The 18,616-nt window shown below is 38.3% G+C and overlaps 1 protein-coding gene across 1 annotated transcript in view; it reads right to left on the bottom strand.

The window, feature by feature from the left end:
* Window positions 1–15,621, bottom strand: part of npr1b (natriuretic peptide receptor 1b) — a 46,032-nt gene extending 30,411 nt beyond the window's left edge. The window contains exons 1-4 of the mRNA XM_039680019.2: window positions 15,426–15,621; window positions 13,628–13,767; window positions 8,346–8,615; window positions 6,378–7,164 (exon numbers count right to left, since the gene is read on the bottom strand). Coding sequence (XP_039535953.2) covers window positions 6,378–7,128 — 751 coding nt within the window. The 5' untranslated portion in view covers window positions 7,129–7,164; window positions 8,346–8,615; window positions 13,628–13,767; window positions 15,426–15,621. The remainder of the gene's footprint in view (window positions 1–6,377; window positions 7,165–8,345; window positions 8,616–13,627; window positions 13,768–15,425) is intronic.
* Between the last annotated feature and the right edge of the window lie 2,995 nt (window positions 15,622–18,616).

Here is an 18,616-nt window from a genome sequence, read left to right as displayed (position 1 = left end):
CTAAAATGCAGGCACAACACTCACAAAACACTCCATGGCTACAAAAAACGATTAGAGCATTTACAACAGGAAATAGCAGGACTTCTATTGATCTGGATGGAATCCTTGAATTGGTTGATCTGACAGAATCTGAGAGATTTGGAGTGATGTGTTCAGACTCTACAATATCGAGTGGGGCACATCTCACTGTGAGAGTGGAGAAAACGTCAATTATTACAATGTTAATTGTACAGCATCAAACAGAGAGAAAGGAAAGATTAAACCACAACTCTCACAAGAGCTTTTTGCTTGGCTTCGCATAAGAATACAAATGAGACAGAAGAGCCTGATGGGGTATCATTCAACATATATGAATGTTTATGTATTATTTATTCATATGAAATGGCACACCAGTAGTACAGCTTCCCCCGGTTACACAGACTAGGCTTCAGATCAGTCCCAGACTAAAATGCATGTTTGAGCTGTTTTAACTGAAAGCAACTCACTCTTAAAATACGTCAGTGCCATTGCTTTGTCTCACAATAAAATAAAATAAAAAATTCTAAGGCATGTTCCACCTGCAGTCATACCATAAAACTCATTTTTAATCATTTTTTTTCTTTGAATTTGTTTTCTTCATGCCTTAAAGCCACACTGTGGAACTATTCAACCTTTAAAATATATTACCAAAACCCATTGTGATGGTACATCGACTTACAATAGGTTGAATGACATGTCTATCGTAGCCTGAAGGTGTCTGTATCGCTTTTACTAGCACTTTTTAACTTTGGGTTTCGGGTAGGAACCCGAGCACAAAAAGAACTACAAATTTCGACCGCTTTACGGCGTACTTCACTTCCCCCACCACCCCAAACTTCCTCTGATTCTAATGTGAGTGCTCAACTCGCGTTTGATTGCCGTCTGAATGTTTTCGTCAAGGCCGAACAACAGCTACATAAAAGAAGGCAACGGTTTTATCAGAGGAAACTAAAAAAAGAAAAGGGGAGAGTGACAAATTATTGGATTAACATTGGTCCAGTTTTCACTTCGCTTGGTGGCGTGAGCTTTAATTTAAGTTAGTTAAGTTAGTTAAACTTTATTTATATAGCACTTTTCACAGACATGAAGGGTCACAAAGTGCTTTACATTAAAAAAAGAAAAAAAAGAAAAAAAAAAAGAAAAAAAAAGAAAAAAAAACCACAACACACATTACAACACCACCATATAGCTAGTTAAAAGCTTGTCTAAAAAGATGTGTTTTAAGGTGTTTACTAAAATTTTCTACAGTGTCCAAAGCTCTCAAGACTAATGGAAGAGAATTCCATAGCCTTGGAGCCACCACACAAAACGCACGATCGCCTCTTGTTTTAAAACGAGTTCTAGGAACAGTAAAAAGGTCTTGGCCTGAAGACCTCAAGGAGCGACCGGGAGAGTGAATGTGAAAAAGGTCCTGGATGTAGGAAGGAGCTTGATGGTGGAGAGCTCTGTAGGTAATGGTTAAAATTTTAAACTGCACTCTAAAACTAATTGGGAGCCAGTGAAGAGCCTTAAGCACAGGAGTGATATGTGATCTCCTGTTTGTCTTTGACAACAGTCGTGCAGCAGCATTCTGCACAACTTGCAATTTTTCCATGGAGGATTTGTTTAAGCAAGTGTACAGTGCATTGCAGTAGTCCAGACGAGAGGAAATAAAAGCATGAACAAGCATCTCCAACTCTTCTTTAGAAACCACTGATCTAATCTTAGCGATGTTTCTGAGATGAAAAAAACAGGAACGAACCACAGATTTAACATGACTGCTAAAACTCATCGATTTATCAAAAAGTACACCTAAATTTCGTAGCACATCACCATCTGAGGATGATAAAGCCCCAATGGCCTGCCTAATCTTTGGAGTTTATTTTATCATTTTATAATTAACGAGCTTTGGTGATTTGCGACAGTGCTGCGGAACTTGTGGCCTCTAGGGACGCTAGACGTGAAAGTTACAGGTCGAGCGCCTCTAGAGGCCACAAGTTCCGCAGTGTGGCTTTAAAATAGCTTGAATGTATCTACACTCTTGCCTCATTTAGTATAAGCAGTGCCATGAATATGCAAATGAGCCCTGCCTCTACTCACTCGTACCAGCCCAGAGATCCACTCATTGATGATCACACATTGACGTGATAAGTTACGAGGTAGTTTGTGATGTCAGAAACAGCGTCGATTTCAAAAAAAAATACTCAGCAATGGTGTAGACTGACGAATTTGCACATGGATTGTCTTAAAGCTAACACCACATCAAACAACATTAAAAACTTTTGAAGGTACTTGAACTATGACCTAATCCTGGCTTAATCTAAGCCCTGTCAGTGAAACCGGGCCATTTTGACCCAAACACTTTTATATCTTAAACACAACATTATTTTAACATTGTAAACTAGTTTTGTGGATTTCAGCACATTCTGAGCATGCACTGAGCCCATTTAGAGTGGACTTCTTAACGGAAATCTAATCTTTAACTGCAACTGCAAGCAACTAAAAATGTAGGTTCTGGCACCCTTTTTTGTCTCAAGCCTGTCATGTTTCTCTTCTAATGCTGTTTAACAAAACCCAGTATAGGGTTACAAATTACATTAGCGCAGGAATCTGTGTGATGTAAGGGAGGTCTGCCTAACATTACCTCATTCTAGAGGATGTGAGGTCATGGTTGGATTAAACTGAACCCAGTGTTCTGCTGTCATGAAGAGAACATTAGATTTGAGTATTCTGTTCACAGGGGGTAGAATCAAGACAAAATAAAGAATAAAGACAAGCCTTCATCTCTACGAATGAATCTTTAGATATGTTTGAGTTTAGGTCTGGAGGTATTGAGTTACACTGCATTACATCCAAAGGTCAGGAACGATGGGAAATATTGACTTGAAATATCAAAATACAGCATTGCTCAAGCAGAGAATCTGTTCTAGGCTTATAAAAGTGTCTGATATGAGCATACAATTTTTTTTTAGTTTTCTTTTCCATCTTTCTCTACCTCTCAGTTCAGATAAATTTTTAAGCTGATCCAGATGGATGGAAATGCAGAGAGAAGCAGAGCACGGCCTTGTGGGTAGTTTAGTTCAGCATGGCCGGTCTTGCGCTCGGCAACCATGACGACAAGAGGCCAATAAGCTGTAGACACAAAGATTGGCATTTTAGTTGAAAAGATGACGACAGGGTAGGCTGATGCTATCGATCTATCCGAAGAGGAATCGAGGAGGAATTATTTCAAACATGTAGTTCTGTTTGCCCTTGTTCAGAAATCAGAATTTAAGATCAACGAATACAACAAATCTGGTTGATGAGTTTGAAAACCAGACCTTCCTGTTGGCACTCTTGAGTCGAGGTGCTCTCCCTCTTTGATGCTGGTTTCCACCATGTGCAGGTGTAATTGAAGTGATTGGGTACATGGAAAAATTAAAGCAGAAGAGCACAGTCCTCATCAACAGAGCAGCTTTGAAGTGTGTTTGTGTGTGTGTGTGTGACAGAGAGAGATTGACGTTGAAGCACCTGCTGACTTCTGGCCATTAACGGCCTTGCTGTGCTGGAGATTTTATCCAAGAGTAAAGCAGCAGCTAAGCGCACATCATTTCAGCACTACAGAGAGGACGGTAGGTGTTATGAATATTCATGTATTTGTCAATGTGTTTATGTAATGATGTGACTAAATAATAATACAAAAATGAATGTTTAGAGTATTGAACGGACGTTCAGATGGTTGTAATTATGAACTAGGTGCACGTCGGACTTTGCAATCTCCAGCTAAAGCACTTTAAATGCTTCAATGTCCAGGAAGAAAGTTCAAGTCCACTTTCATCAGCTGGGCGTTTTGCAATCTGTCCTGTCAAGATGATATAGTTTGGTTCAAATAAAATGCACTTGACGATCTCGGTTTTACAAATCTAGCAATGCTCTTTAAAGAAACAAGCATTCTGAATCTCCAAACAAAAGAGCATTCGCATGGAAAACTCCAGGACAAGAGCAGGAATACATTAGAGATTCCAATCTCACAGGAGGCGGTGTTGTCTCCATGTGTTGCCTTCCTGCTGCTGATGATGTGAGAGCGTTTTTAGAGAGTTGAGAGGAAAGAGGCAGGAGGTGAGGAAGAGCATTTCTGCTCTTCCGAGAACCATGCAAAAGGTTACGGCTCCACAGGTAATCGCTACATGTTAATCAGCTAGAGAGACCCCAAAACATTTCTGTCAAACAATTCAGTCCAAAACGAAGTCAAAATTATTTTTATGTTATGGCTAGGTATCCAGAGCTGTCGCGCGACTCAACCTCAGTGATGTCATGACATCAGAGCAAGGCATGGGTTGAGGTCACTGGGTGGGTAAATCTCATTTTTTCTTTTTCCTCAGTGCAAATCATCGTGCAAACAGTTTGAAGCACTAGTTTCTGTCTGACGTTCATATTCTCTTCTTTGCGTCATTCCGGTTCGTCTTATCGCATGATTTTTCGTGACAAAACGTGGTTTGTAGACAAGATAGAATCGTTGGGTGACAGAGTTGTTGTCAGCTCGTGTAGTGCGTTACCTCCTGTTGTGGATCAATCACGTCATGTTGTGTGGTGTGAACAGCTCAACAACTTGAACACTCATGTGGTGTGAACCGCACAGTTCAGCCCGGCGTATTAAAACCATGTAGTGTGAACAAGGCATCACTGGGGTTTTCACACACAACCATTTCTAGGGTGTTCTTTACAAAGAATAGTGTAAAAAGGGAAAAACATCCAGTATGGGGCAGTCCTTCAAATAATGAAACTGATAACTCATAAGATTGTACCAGTGGATGATCCTATTAAGTGTTTGTACTTCATACTCACTGAAAGACCAAACTTATTCTGACAATGAGTCTAAAAAGCCCAGGCTTTTGTCTGTCCTCCAGGAAGCAAAGAAAGTTACACTTTATTGCTGTTGTTTAATGAGCAGAATATTTTATATCATGATCAGGCTGATTGTATTTTTCACTTTATGGATGATCGTAAAAAGGGATATTGCTGATACCACCTTCTGAAAACACATTACAGATGTGCTTACAGGATTGTGAGACTTCAAAGGTTTTTAAAGCATACAAACAGCCACAGCCGCAGCCCTGCTGTGTTAGTACAACATTACATTTCTCACTAGCTGTTCATTGAGTGACTCAACAGAGCATCCAGTGACTAATGACGAACCATTAAAATCTTCCAGTTAGAAAGACTGAATGAACACACTGAATGAATACAAAAACTCTGTTTTTGCAGGAAATGCCAACAGATCAGATAGTGTGTGCTAAAATTTATTGCATGCTCACAGGGGTCATAACCTCTGTTAATAAATGTTGTTCAGTTGACATTTTTATACCCCTATGGGACCTGAAAAAAGGTTTAAAGAACATTTTACCCATTGCAAACTTGTAGATACAGGTTTCCTGAGTTCCCGTTTCCGGAAGAACTTATCAGATGCCAAAAGTCAGAACATTGACTACGAGCTACATTTTGTGATGCACTACATCACTGTTACTAAACGGAATCTCCTATTGTTGACCTATTGAGCTGTGGCGCTCACACTTGGGTTTGAGTCTGGCCCGAATCAAGCATATTGTTTGGGAGAATGGAAAAAAAAACTTTTCAGTAGATCACGGCTACATACATCATTCTGAGTAGTTCAATCACAGTTGAGAATTAACAATGACACCATACTCTAAACTATTCCTGCTGTCCCTCATCTCTCCATCCTTTCCCTTCACACATTCTTAGTCATGCGTTCTGTGTAATATGCTGAATGTGTTAGTCTTAACACAGTTCAATCTGGATCACAGAGTGCAGCACAAATCAAACTCGGGGGACAAAATATGCCATCAAACATACCACAGAGTCACTTAATAGAACCTTCACACTCACTCCCAATGTTCATTGGGGGTAGACGACATACTGAGACCATCCCAACATTTCTGTAAGCACTTAAAAGGAACATTACCTCACCCTCATGTCATTAAAAATACGTATATAGCCTATAATGAAGATTCTGCCTGGGCCTACCAAAATCAATAAAACCCACACTTTTTTAACCTGAAAACATCCCCCCCCCCCCCCCTCTGCTATTTTGCAACTATATCCTGTTAAGGCTTCTGTGTGACTCTTGTTGCACTCTTGAAATTCAGTTCTGTGGCAGTGCTATTATTATGGGCTCATTTGTAAGTCACAAATTGGACTTCTAACCTTAATGTCACGTCTAGGAATCAGTTGGTATGGAAACAGTATGGCAATCGAGGTTAAGTGGATTTTTAAAATGACCTCATCTAGAACATTTCAGAAGCACTGGGCATAAATTAAGACGGGGACAGATGCCCAATTAGATGCAGACTGTTCAAGCAAAACAAAAAACTCTGGTCACTCACCTCTTCCATCATCCTTGATCTTGTGTATGAGTTCGGAATAGTTAACAGGCCCTTTGTTCTCCTCGAAAATCAGGTCCATGGTTGTGATGTTTTCTTTATGCATCTCTGTGTAAAGCCCCTCCAGGGCGAAGTAGCATGCCCTTTCACCCATTTTAGTGTCACTAAACATCAGCAGGGCATGTTTGTGCCACCCAAAATGCCTGTAGAGGTGGAGGGCGTAGTCCCCCAGTTTCGTGTGTGTGGGGCCCGTGTTTGTGATGGAGGAGTACATTTCCATGAGGAGGAAAGCTACAGCTGGGGCCCCTGCCGTGATCATGGGGAGGCCCCAATGAGCAGTGAACAGCCCAACTGGGGAGGAGGTATAGTCACAGCCAGGTCCTATGAAGGCCCACGGATTGTACTCGAATTTCAGGTCCACGGCCATAAGGGGGGCAATGGACTCGGAGCAGATACCGTCCCTATCCTCGCTGTTTGCAAAGATGTGACGGAGGTGGTGCCGGGGCAGCAAAGTGGGGTCGGCATTGACGCGATCAATGGCGCGTTGCAGAGCGGGTCCCACGCGGGGCCATGCCCACGGGTAGGATGTATTGTGTTGAGGGAGTATGACAGCCAGTATGATGTCATCAGTGTGGCTGTGTGAAGGTGTGCGGGACCCTTGGTGTCTGCTGATCTTGGCACAGGTCAGCAGTGTCCCACAGCAAAGCAGCAGCAGAAACGTTCTGCCTTCAGCGAACCAGAGCAACAGACTCATGTCACTGCAGCTCACCCTTCCAACTGATCAGGAACACTACACACACACACACACACACACACACACACGTTTGTCACATGAGATTCAATTTTATATATATATATATATATATATATATATATATATATACATACATGCACACACACACACACACATATATATATATATATACTGTATATATACTGTATATATAATAGTTGAGTATTGATAGGTGATTTTTGGTCAGAAAAGCTGCTGTAACCTAAATTTACTAAACTTATTTTTCACATCCGATTAAAAAACTTTATTCTTTCACTTTAGTTTCCAATTTTTGTACTTTGACACACTTCCCCGTCAGAATGTGCTACCTTCCTGTACAGTAAGTATAGCACAATCTGAGAGCAACAATTTTTTTGGGTTGTCAAAAATCAGATATGCCACCATCATCATATTCATGTGGTTTGAGGCTTTATTAACATTCATTATAAACCTACCCTAATAATAATGTGCAAATAAGGTACTCTGTCTTGCACCAACTAAGCAACTGTTATTGAAAAGAATGGGAATGCTAAAAACTAGCTAGAAACACTTTTCAATAAGGTTCCATTAAATTAAATTTTCAACAACTATTTTAGCACAATTTACAATATAGGTAATTTTTAAATATATATATATATCATTTTTTGTTTAATTTATAAAATAATTGTAAAATATTTAATCACAAAAAATCACAAAGCAGTACAAAGACCTAAAAAATAGAGCTAAGAAAATCTGCAGCAGTTGTTCTCAAATGGTGGGTTGCAAAAAATCTGAGAAAAACACCACTGAAGGGCAATAATACAATGTAAGTAAACATGTAATCATGCATTTTTGAATGGATAGCTTCAAATTTCTATTGTTCACAGCACAGGTTGTGCATCTAACTTTCTTGATATTTTGACACAAAGGCATGTGTCACTTGGTAGAAACTAATCAAATGAATCAGATGCCAACACGGTCAGGTTGAGACGAAAGACTAGGGTATAAGAGAATACATCCCAACTACGTTCAATTCTAGTTCCAGGTTTTTCATTGTGGTGGGTCGCCACATGTCCAGAGTTCAGTCAGGTAAAATGAAGCAAAACCAGTTGAGAACCACTGATCTAAATTTTATGACAAAACATATTTTGTGGAAAAAACTTGGTCAACAAAAATTTCTAACACAATAGAATGCTAAACAATCTGAGCAGAAAACTTACCTTCCCTTTAATACATGGTGTCTTCTGGTCTCCTCAACATGAGTCGGTACAAACCCATGACAGTCCACTCAGCGCAGCACAAAACACATCCTTGCCTCTGTGAAACTCATCCCCGCAGGCTGACTGTGTGTCATTCAGAGTGCCAAGAGCAGCTGTGATTTTCTCAAATCACATTACCTCACAGAGAGCTCCACCTCATCTCTGTGTCGAGTTGCATTCTCTGCCCTGCTCCAGGGTTCTGAGGGTATTAATGCCTCCCAGCTGCAGTTACTGCCGGAAGAAAGAGAGAGAGAGAGAGAGTGAGTGAAAGAGTGTGTGTGCATCAGCCCTGATGTGTTTTAATGCATCTCATCTTCTATGCTTCAGCCCTTTGGGCAGAATTCACTTCCAAATGCTAACTCCTGCTAATGTAAACACTCATCTAATTTCGAATCAGAAAAAAAATCAATAGGATCAAAATCCATTAGCTTCTACCGTGCATATAACCATAGCTGAATATTACCAATAAGAAAGAAGGGGTCAAGTTTTGGCTAGTTAGCATGGCCTCCTGATGGTATCGAAATGTAGGCAAAAAACTCTTTCTCCATTAGCGACTGTAATTAGTTACTGACAATGTTTAAAAAGTAGATTTAACATTAAACACAGAGAAAACATTTTAAGAGAGAACTTTGGAATGAGATTTTTTAAGATGTTTTTGAAAGATGTCTCTTCTGCTCACCAACGCTGCATTTTTTAAAATCAAAGTTGAAATACAGTTGAAACGCTAATAGTGCAAAACATAATTAAAATGTAAAATACCTGTTTTCTGTTAATATTTAAAAAAAAAATGTTTTCCTTTATTGATGCAAAGCTATATTTTTAGCATCATTATTATTCCAGTCTTGCGTTTCACATGATCCTTCAGAAATCAATACGATGATTGTACTATTGAAAATGAATCTCTGTTATCACAAGAATAAGTTTTAAAATAGAAAATACTGTTTTTTGATGAGATAAAAGACCTCTTTCAAAAACACTTAAAAATCTTAGTATAATCTTAGTTTAAAGTTAATTTTACCAGTTCCCAATTTTGTTTGGGTGTGAAATCTGCATGAATGAAATGTGTATCTTTGTGGTGCCATCAGCCAATCAGCATCTCATGATGACAATTACAAAAAATTAAATTCAATGGCCGACAACAATTTTATGAACATAATTTAATATAGATTAAAGGGATAATTCACCCAAAAATGTGTGCGCAAGACCTCTGTTCATCTTCGCAACACAGTTCAAGATATTTTAGATTTAATCCGAGAGTTTTCTGTCCCTCCATTGAAAATATACGATGTACTGTCTTGTCCAGAAAGGTTAGAAAAACATCATCAAAGTAGTCCATGTGACATCAGTGGGTTAGATAGAATGTTTTGAAGCATTGAAAATAAATTTTAGTCCAAAAATAACAATCTCTTAAATTGTGTTCTGAAGATGAACTTACGGGCTTGGAACGACATGAGGGTGAGTCATTAATGACATTTTTGGGAGAACTAACCCTTTAAAATTCATTTTTAAATATACTATTGTACATTGTTTGTCCAAACAGTTTGTACTAATGGTAATTTACACATACTGAACCTTAGTGTAGAGTGTTAACAGATTTATTTAGAAGTACAGTGTGGATATAGCTTTACTTGTTTCAGAAAGAGACATTAACAGGCTGAATACTGGGCTGAAAATGATGGTGGATGTAGCCACAGAAGTGATGTTGCAAAGGTTTAAAAACTGTTAGGAACTGATATCCCCCTCACTGTCATTTGTTGAAGAGCAACTAGTAACCTTCACAAGAGGCAGGTCAGAGCAGTTTCCAGTCGCCCAGCAAGATCTGACCCTATGGGTCAGGAGAAGCTCTATCTGCTCGCCACACACTTTGAGTTCTCAACTAGCCTTCAGTGGTTTATGTGACTATGGACCTTCTAGTGTCTCCTAGGTTTCTGTAAGCTGCAGTGTGTGTGTGTGTGTGTGTGTGTGTGTGTGTGTGTGCAACATGATAGATTAATTTTTGTGCTTTCAGTCAAGGTGTTCCAGCACAATTTTGGCATTAATATTCAAATCCAATCATTCAGGTTTTTTTTAAAGAATTTGCAAATTATAGTCATAAGCACTGACGTTTGAGGTATGATATGCCTGTCACAGAAAGGTAAGCTGTTATAAATCACATCTCTTTCAACTTTCTTTTCTTGTTGCAATATGTTTACATTGTGGCATATAAATAAATTAAAGGGTGGTATAATTATTTTTGGCAGTGATTCTCAACCAGAAGTAAACATACTTCAGAATCAGCAGGTTTAAAAGACTAATTAGAAGGACTGCAGTTTTACTATGTCTATAGAAAAAAATATATACATTTAACACAATTAATATGATTCAAGTTCTATTTAAGTTGGAAAGCACTGAAATTGTTCAAATTCACATCAATAAAAGGCAGATAAAAATCTAAATCTAAAAAAATCTAAACCAGAATTAATCATCTAAAATGCTACAAATTAATTTAGCCATCACAAACATTAAAACATGCATGAAAAAAAAAATAATTTAAGATTTAATAATCACATTTCACTGTGTTATTAAATTATTAGTGTTCTTAAAGATTAACTTAAATTAATCTTAATTTTTCCAAATGAAAAAACAAAAGAAAACAATAGAGGGTTACGGTTTTATGTATTTTATATATTATGCATTTTATATATTATTAAAGGGTTAGTTCACCCAAAAATAAAAATTTTGTCAGTATTTACTCACCCTCATGTTGTTCCAAACCTTTATGTGTTTATTTGTTCTGGATAGGATACTATGGTAGTCAATGGGGAATGAGATCTGTTTGATTAAAACATTCTTCCAAATATCTTCCTTTGTGTTCAGCAGAACAAATAAACACATAGAGGTTTTGAACAACATGAGGGTGAGTAAATACTGACAGAATTTTCATTTTTGGGTGAACTAACCCTTTAATTGAAGACACTCATACTACAATACATGTGCAACTTGAGTTTCACTTACAGTATAATTTGCATTATGTTTAAAGGAACACTCCGACTTTTTGGGACTTTAGCCTATTCACCTTACCCCCCAGAGTTAGATAAGTCCATACATACCTTTTTCATCTCCGTGCGTGCTATAAGTCTGTTTGACGCACCCACCGCTAGCCTAGCTTAGCACAAAGACTCGATGTGACTGGTTGCAGCTTTCATACTGATCCAAATGAGTGGCAAAATAACGCAAACGTTTTCCTATTTACATGTTGTGATTTGTATAGTCACATAATGTACAAATAACAAAGTCAAATGAGACACAGACATCTTTTAACCGTATAAAACCTGGGAACTATTCTCTGAAGGCGAAGCACTGCTACTTTGACGGCGTAATAACCGCATCACCGGAGACACGCCGTGGTGAGGAGAGGAGAGTTCGCTCGGTGTTTGGGTAATAGAGTCAGCAATTTATAAATAGTAAAAGCGTAGTTTAGAGTCATGGGTTTTCGCTCTATTGTAAATAGCTGCGACTGTAAACAGGGGAGGTAATACCATGTTTCACAGAATTCCAACTAAAAATGCTGACTGGATGAAGAAATGGCTAACTTACTCTGGATCTGGATATTTATCCAAACACACCTAAGATTATCAAGGGACATTATGTTTGCTCGGTACATTTCAATGAGGACGACTATTTTGAAAAAATGGAATTTGCCACACGGACCATAATGTGCTGAAGGATACGGCCATCCCATCAATAGCACAGACAGGACAAGTGGATCACCTGCGGCTGAGGTAAGTGTTTTTAGATGACCTACTGTAACAGTGCCATTAGCCAGATCTAATGTAACGTTAGTGACACTATTATATGATTAGGGTATGAATATGTTTTTATCTTGATGCGGTGCGGACGCGCTTGGGAAAAAAAACGAGCGCGTTTACCGCGTTGAACTTGCACCCTGCGCGCGGCGCGCCTAGTAGCCTAAATTTGAAATAACCATGTAAATAACGAACTTGAGCGTCCAAAAGGGTACGATAGGCTGTGAGTTCATTGTGCAAAAACAATTTGTGCTATTACTTTCCCCTTATTCTATCCTATAGTAATGCAATACTGTATATTATATAGGCTACTGTTGAATAGCCTACATTTGGTTCAGCTAATAAATTGCATTTAAAATATATTGATTCCTGTAATAATAATTATTTATTCATGTGATATTTATAAATCTGGGTGCGTTTTTGGTTGGAAATCAATGAAACATGGTACTGTATTACCTGGTCTCCCCTGTTTATTGTCACAGCTCATACAATAAAGCAAACACCCATGATAAACTATGCTTTTCTATCTAACGCTAGTAATTGCTGACTCTTTATTCCAACGCTGAGCGAAGCGAACTCTCTGCTCCTCGTCACGGTGCGTCTCAGGTGATTGTTATCACTCTGCCCAAGTAGCAGTGCTTCCCCTTCAGAAAATATAGTATTTATACGGTCAAAAGATGTCTGTGTCTCATATGGCCTTGATATTTGCACACTCTGTGACTATACAAACCACAACATGTAAATAGGAAAACGTTTGCGTTATTTTGTCACTCATTTGGATTAGTATGAAAGCTGCAACCATTCACATCCAGTCTTTGTGCTAAGCTAGGCTAGCGGTGGGTGCGTCAAACAGACTTATAGCACGCACGGAGATGAAAAAGGTATGTATGGACTTATCTAACTCTGGGGGGTAAGGTGAATAGGCTAAAGTCCCAAAAAGTCGGAGTGTTCCTTTAAAAGTGACTAATTTAATTAATGATACTGCTAACTGATATCAAGTATAATATATAAAAAAGTATAAAAAAAGAAACTATTCTGGTTAAAGTTGATAAAGAGGTACATGGGCATTACAGATGAGGCTACATAAAATGAAAAAGGTTAGGAAACACTGCTTTTGATTCAGGAGATGTTTAAAAAGGAAGATACAAACTGAACTCAGATCAGTATTCAGTCGCTTCTAGATTTGTCCTTCACCCCCCCTTCAGAGAGCCCCGGGACGGTCAGATGGATAGAATTACCAAAACAGGATGCAACACAATAGCGTCACCATCTCTTTCTCTCTCCCAACATTCCCATTTCCAACCTCTATCTCCATATTTATCTCCAGCTCTTATTTGAGAAAAGCAGAAAGAGAGATTGTTCAGTCTAGCACACAGCAGACAGGATTCCGTAATTGACCGACAATGAAGCTGTCAAATGTTTCGAACACATTTACCATTTACCATTATGTAAACTCACCTTAAAATGCAACCATTGCTGGTTCTAAAGCAGGACACTGGCTCCTGGCACTCTTCCCCTCTCTCTTACTCTTTTTGTCATTCTGGGGAGCAGCAGGAGATAACAGCAGCTGGACAAGCTTGTGGGACTTTGAAGCAGAGCTTAATGTAGGAAAAAATATAAAAAGTATAAACACTGTGCATAAACAATAATATTCCTTTTTCCACACAGCATGACTTGTGTGTGCTAAATTAATTAGTAAAAACGGTCTAGCACAAACATGAAAGACTCTACTTCTTGATAACTGAATTGCTGTACAGTCCCATTTAATTATAGTCTATTCGGTTACCATGGAGTTACACTCTGGTCTGTGCTAGAGGGGGCTTTGTGATCAACTGCTATCAGACTACTGTGTGTTTAGACTTATGCACAGCGACAACTAAAGTCATTTCTGGTCTTACAATTATAGCATGATGGAGGAGGAGATTCAGGTACGTTTATTCAGCACAGTATGCACTTATATCCACTTAGCTACTCTTAGTGTTGGAAAAAAAAGGAAAAAAAGGTCAAACAACCGTAGTAATCATCAGATTGATACTGCAAGCACTGTTTCAATTTAGGCTATGGACATGTGCCTCATTCACTTAAAAGTTTTAGCGCAAAATGTCAACTGAATTCAACAGATGAACTTCAATTCTGAATTGAATTCAACAGATTGTGTGCCACTTGTCCGCAAATACTAATTTGATAATACTTTTTTTTATATGACAAAACTACACAAAGTCATGTTTCGAACCTCTCGTTTTGACAAAATACTTGCTACCAGGGTCATCAGGACCATGTAATTTGTTTGTGATTTCAGTTGGTTCTAAATATTATGAACTTATTGATGAATCATGACTTCTGGTCATTCTAGCATACTCCACTCATTATTTTTGCCAAAAAATAGTAAGTGTAGCATGCTATTTCGAATTCAGCCCCAGTAAAGCTAAAAGCCAGGAAGCATTGGTAACCTTTCTGAGGTGGAGAAAATGGGCAATTTTACCAGTAGGTGTTCCCAAAAAAGGTTGATTTTATAGTTGATTGCAAGCTCTCACATCTTTCTCCCAGCAGCACGGATATGGTAAGCACAGAGTTTGACTGTCTTAGAGAGCCATTCTGAAAAACTAACCTACTTCTATTTCTGCAAATACATTTGCCTCGCAAACTGTTTCTGAAGCTATTGCCATAAGTCGATATTCCTTGTGCATGACATTTCTAAAAATGTAATATAGTAAAAAGTAAACATTTTACAGAATTAAAAAAAAAACATGTTATACACAATATAGCCAATTTAACAACTTATATGTTCTGAGGTAGGTTTGTGGTGTGTCCTGACAGTAAGGGTTGCACTGAGAAAGAGGTGCATTTTGTTTCATGAGCACAGCTTAAACTAGCAGTCATGTGGACTAATCAGACTTTCAGACCCCATATGAAAACATTTAGCTGTTGCAAACTGAAGAGAATAAGCCAAGCAATGATATGACATCATCCTCTTGATATAGTCGTGGATGAACCCAGCCTCCTCTTTGTGTGTCAGTAAATTATAATGAGACTCTGGTGAGACAGCCGTCTCAAATTTCATAAAACACTTAAACGAACAATGAAATCTGTGCTCGGTGAGCAGCACATAAATATTACAGGAGCTGTTATATTAAAAACCAGCATGGAACAAGGGGTTATAAATGACCTACCGACCATGGAGATGATGACGACAATCAAGCTAAAATGACACCCCTGATCATGTAAACTTAGCCCTGATTTTTTTGTCTTCACTCACCTTACACAGCACAGGGGCCAAAGGTAAGATAGCTAGCGTCATTCTACCAAGCCACTTTCATCTCTGACATCATCTTCTTCTGAATGTAGCGCTGTTGGCAGGAATGCCATGACAACCCTCCTCCGGTCTCCAGAGTGGCACATTACAGTTGAAGTGTTTGGACACAAGAGATCAGGGAAGAAGGGATATGGGTGCTAAACTGCTGAGAGCCAATGCATGATGGTGCCAAAAAAAAAAAAAAGAAAAAAAGAGAAAAAAAAGCATGTCACAGCACACAATACAGGTTTGACATGATGGCGTTTACCTGTTTCCAACTGAGAACTGGCTGAACTGGTAAACAGGGTCTAAAATGCAGCAAAGTGGGATTTAAGCACAGAAGTTGTTGCCATCTGAAACGGTTGACTTATCATGATCCAGAACGGCAATGTAAAACATATGTGCTTAATAATTCAAGAACACAATTAATATTGTAGAACCATGAGTCTGTAAACAAACAACAAATTAAGCTTTGAAACCTTCAACTGCACAATTGCAGCATAAACCACACAAAAATACATTTACCCTTAATCCATGAATGAACACCGACAGCCTCCCCAGGGTGAGCTTGGGCTTGAAGAAGAAGATCTGGCTCGACAAAGAAAATTGGATTTGGACCACAGTGTGTCTGGATGTTTAAACAAAGCCTAACAGATAAGGAAAGATATAGAAAACAGTGTGATCTGACATGCACTTCAAATAGTCAATGTTTCAGCCAACAGCTCGAAGCATTAAAACTATTTGGAAGGTGTAAGAACCAGAGGTATGGGGTGATGGCTCAAAAATACAGATTGGTTTAAATTCCTATTGAAGCAGGAAAATAAAAGGGTTGTAAAGTTGTCCTAATTTTGAAGGAAAGTGAAAAATATCTCTTGACAGTGATGCAGAGGCAGATACTTCACTAATCGATGGTGTCAGCGACACCAATGTGGACCATGGTAACATGTAATAGCTACTGAAATTCTAATTAAACTTCTGTGGGATCATGTTTCTTCTTAAATCAAAACTTTCTGGACTTTAAACCACAAACACCTAGCACCCCCTGCTGGGCAAACATCTAGCATTTACCAAGATTATATCAAAGCACCAATTTCTTTATTTAAATGTCATAAATAAATTATATATATATATATATTTCTAAGAATGTGAAACTAATCATTCATTAAATGTCACTTAGAAATTTAGCACATAGAACATAGGAGTATTTTTTTCCCCCTCACTAGTATATTTTCACTAGAGGCTAAATATATGGGCTGCCATTTATCTGGACCTGTGTGAAGTCGCAAGAGTGCTAAAGAACACCCTTATCCTCTTGTGACACAGGATACTGGTTTGAGTGCAGTGGGATTCAGAGGTTGAGTCATCTGATGCTTCTATAATATAGGGTACCACACACTATGAGGAAAAGGATAATCCAACTGAAGCATTTTCAAAATATCTTTCTCCTGGCAAAAGTGGATTTTTAAAGAGGGGCAATCTCAATTGTTTCCACAGCAACAGGAGACTGCACAAACAAATCCGTGGTCATTGGTCCATCACTTCTCAACAGCATATGGCAGGAAACAACAACAGAATATTGGAGAGAAATCAGGACTTAAATCATTTTATATTAGTGACAGCAGCAGATGTGTTTTAATGAATGACTTACCTTTGGTCGGGGATTTTCAAAATAATCAGCTTTGGCTCATATAGCTGCGAAAGAGCAAGACAAATCACAAAGCAAATTGTTATGAGCATGGATATGCGAGTGGAGGGTTTTGTACACTAGCAATTATAATAATTAACTACTTATTAACAAATAAATCAAAGAAAAACGAAGCCTGAGACAAAGACAGCAGTTTACAAACATCTTTTATTAAAGAACAGGAAATCCAACTATCACCAGGTTTAAATAGTTCCATGTTAACTTTTCTCTTTTTAATCACCACCTGCAACAAATATTATCCAATATTACAAATAAGTCTATCATAGTAATTCTCATATGAATCTTGATACAGTTTACAACCAAAATGGAAAAATGGATGATGGCTATTAAACAAATTCGTTTCTCATTACAAACTGCTAATAAAATATTAACTAGCAAAGTTTTAACTGAGGTGATTCGTGTCCATTCAATGCAAGTATTCAATGGAACTGGTTCCCAAATCAAATGTTATTGAAACGATTTTCTCGCAAACAAGATTTTCTAGAAAGCAGCACAAGCCCTTGGAAAGCTTTCAATTCTTTCTTGCTCAGTAGGACTACAGGAACTATAACGATTGTTGAATTAGAGTAAGAAACTTGAAGTCAGGGATTTCTAAGCAGAGCTCAGAGGGACGCAGCAACGAAGTAAAAGTTCAGATCTACTGGAGTAAATCAACTTAAAGCAGTAGTTCACTTTTTTAAAAAAAACTTTTGCTGATAATTTACTCACCCCCATGTCATCCAAGATGTCCATGTCTTTCTTTCTTCAGGCGAAAAGAAATTAAGGTTTTTGATGAAAACATTCCAGGATTTTTCTCCATATAATGGACTTCATTGGGAACCAAACATTTCAAGGTCCAAATGAGAGTTTCAGTGCAGCTTCAAAGCGCTTTAAACGACACCAGACGATGAACAATGGTCTTATCTAGCGAAACGATCGGATATTTCAAAAATAAATAACAAAGTTTAAGTTTTATAAGCACAAATGCTCGCATTGCTCTCTTCTATGATGCGCGTTTGTAACTCTCCAGTTCCAATTTGTTCAATCAAATTGAAAAAATCTTTTTTCGAGTCAGTTTGTTAATTTCGTTCGTTGGATCAACCAAATGGCTCGAAAAAAGATTAGTTCATTTTGATGAACGAGTTCGAACAGGAGAGTCACGAACGCGAATCACAGAACAGAGCAAGGTGAGCATTTGTGCTTGTAAAACTTAAACTTTGTTATTTGTTTTGGAAATGTCCGATTATTTCGCTAGATAAGACCCTTATTCATCGTCTGGTGTCGTATAAAGCGCTTTGAAGCTGCACTGAAACTCTCACTTGGACCTTTAACCATTTGGTTCCCAATAAAGTGCATTATATGGAAAAAAAATCCTGGAATGTTTTCATCAAAAAACCTTAATTTCTCTTCAACTGAAGAAAGAAAGACATGGACATCTTGGATGACATGGGGGTGAGTAAATTATCAGCAA

Source organism: Pimephales promelas, chromosome 12 (genome assembly GCF_988280905.1).
Source record: "Pimephales promelas chromosome 12, fPimPro1.hap1.1, whole genome shotgun sequence".
Taxonomy (NCBI): Eukaryota; Metazoa; Chordata; class Actinopteri; order Cypriniformes; family Leuciscidae; genus Pimephales; species Pimephales promelas.
The sequence above is the reverse complement of the archived record's forward strand: the minus strand, read 5'-3'. Positions and strand labels throughout refer to the sequence as shown.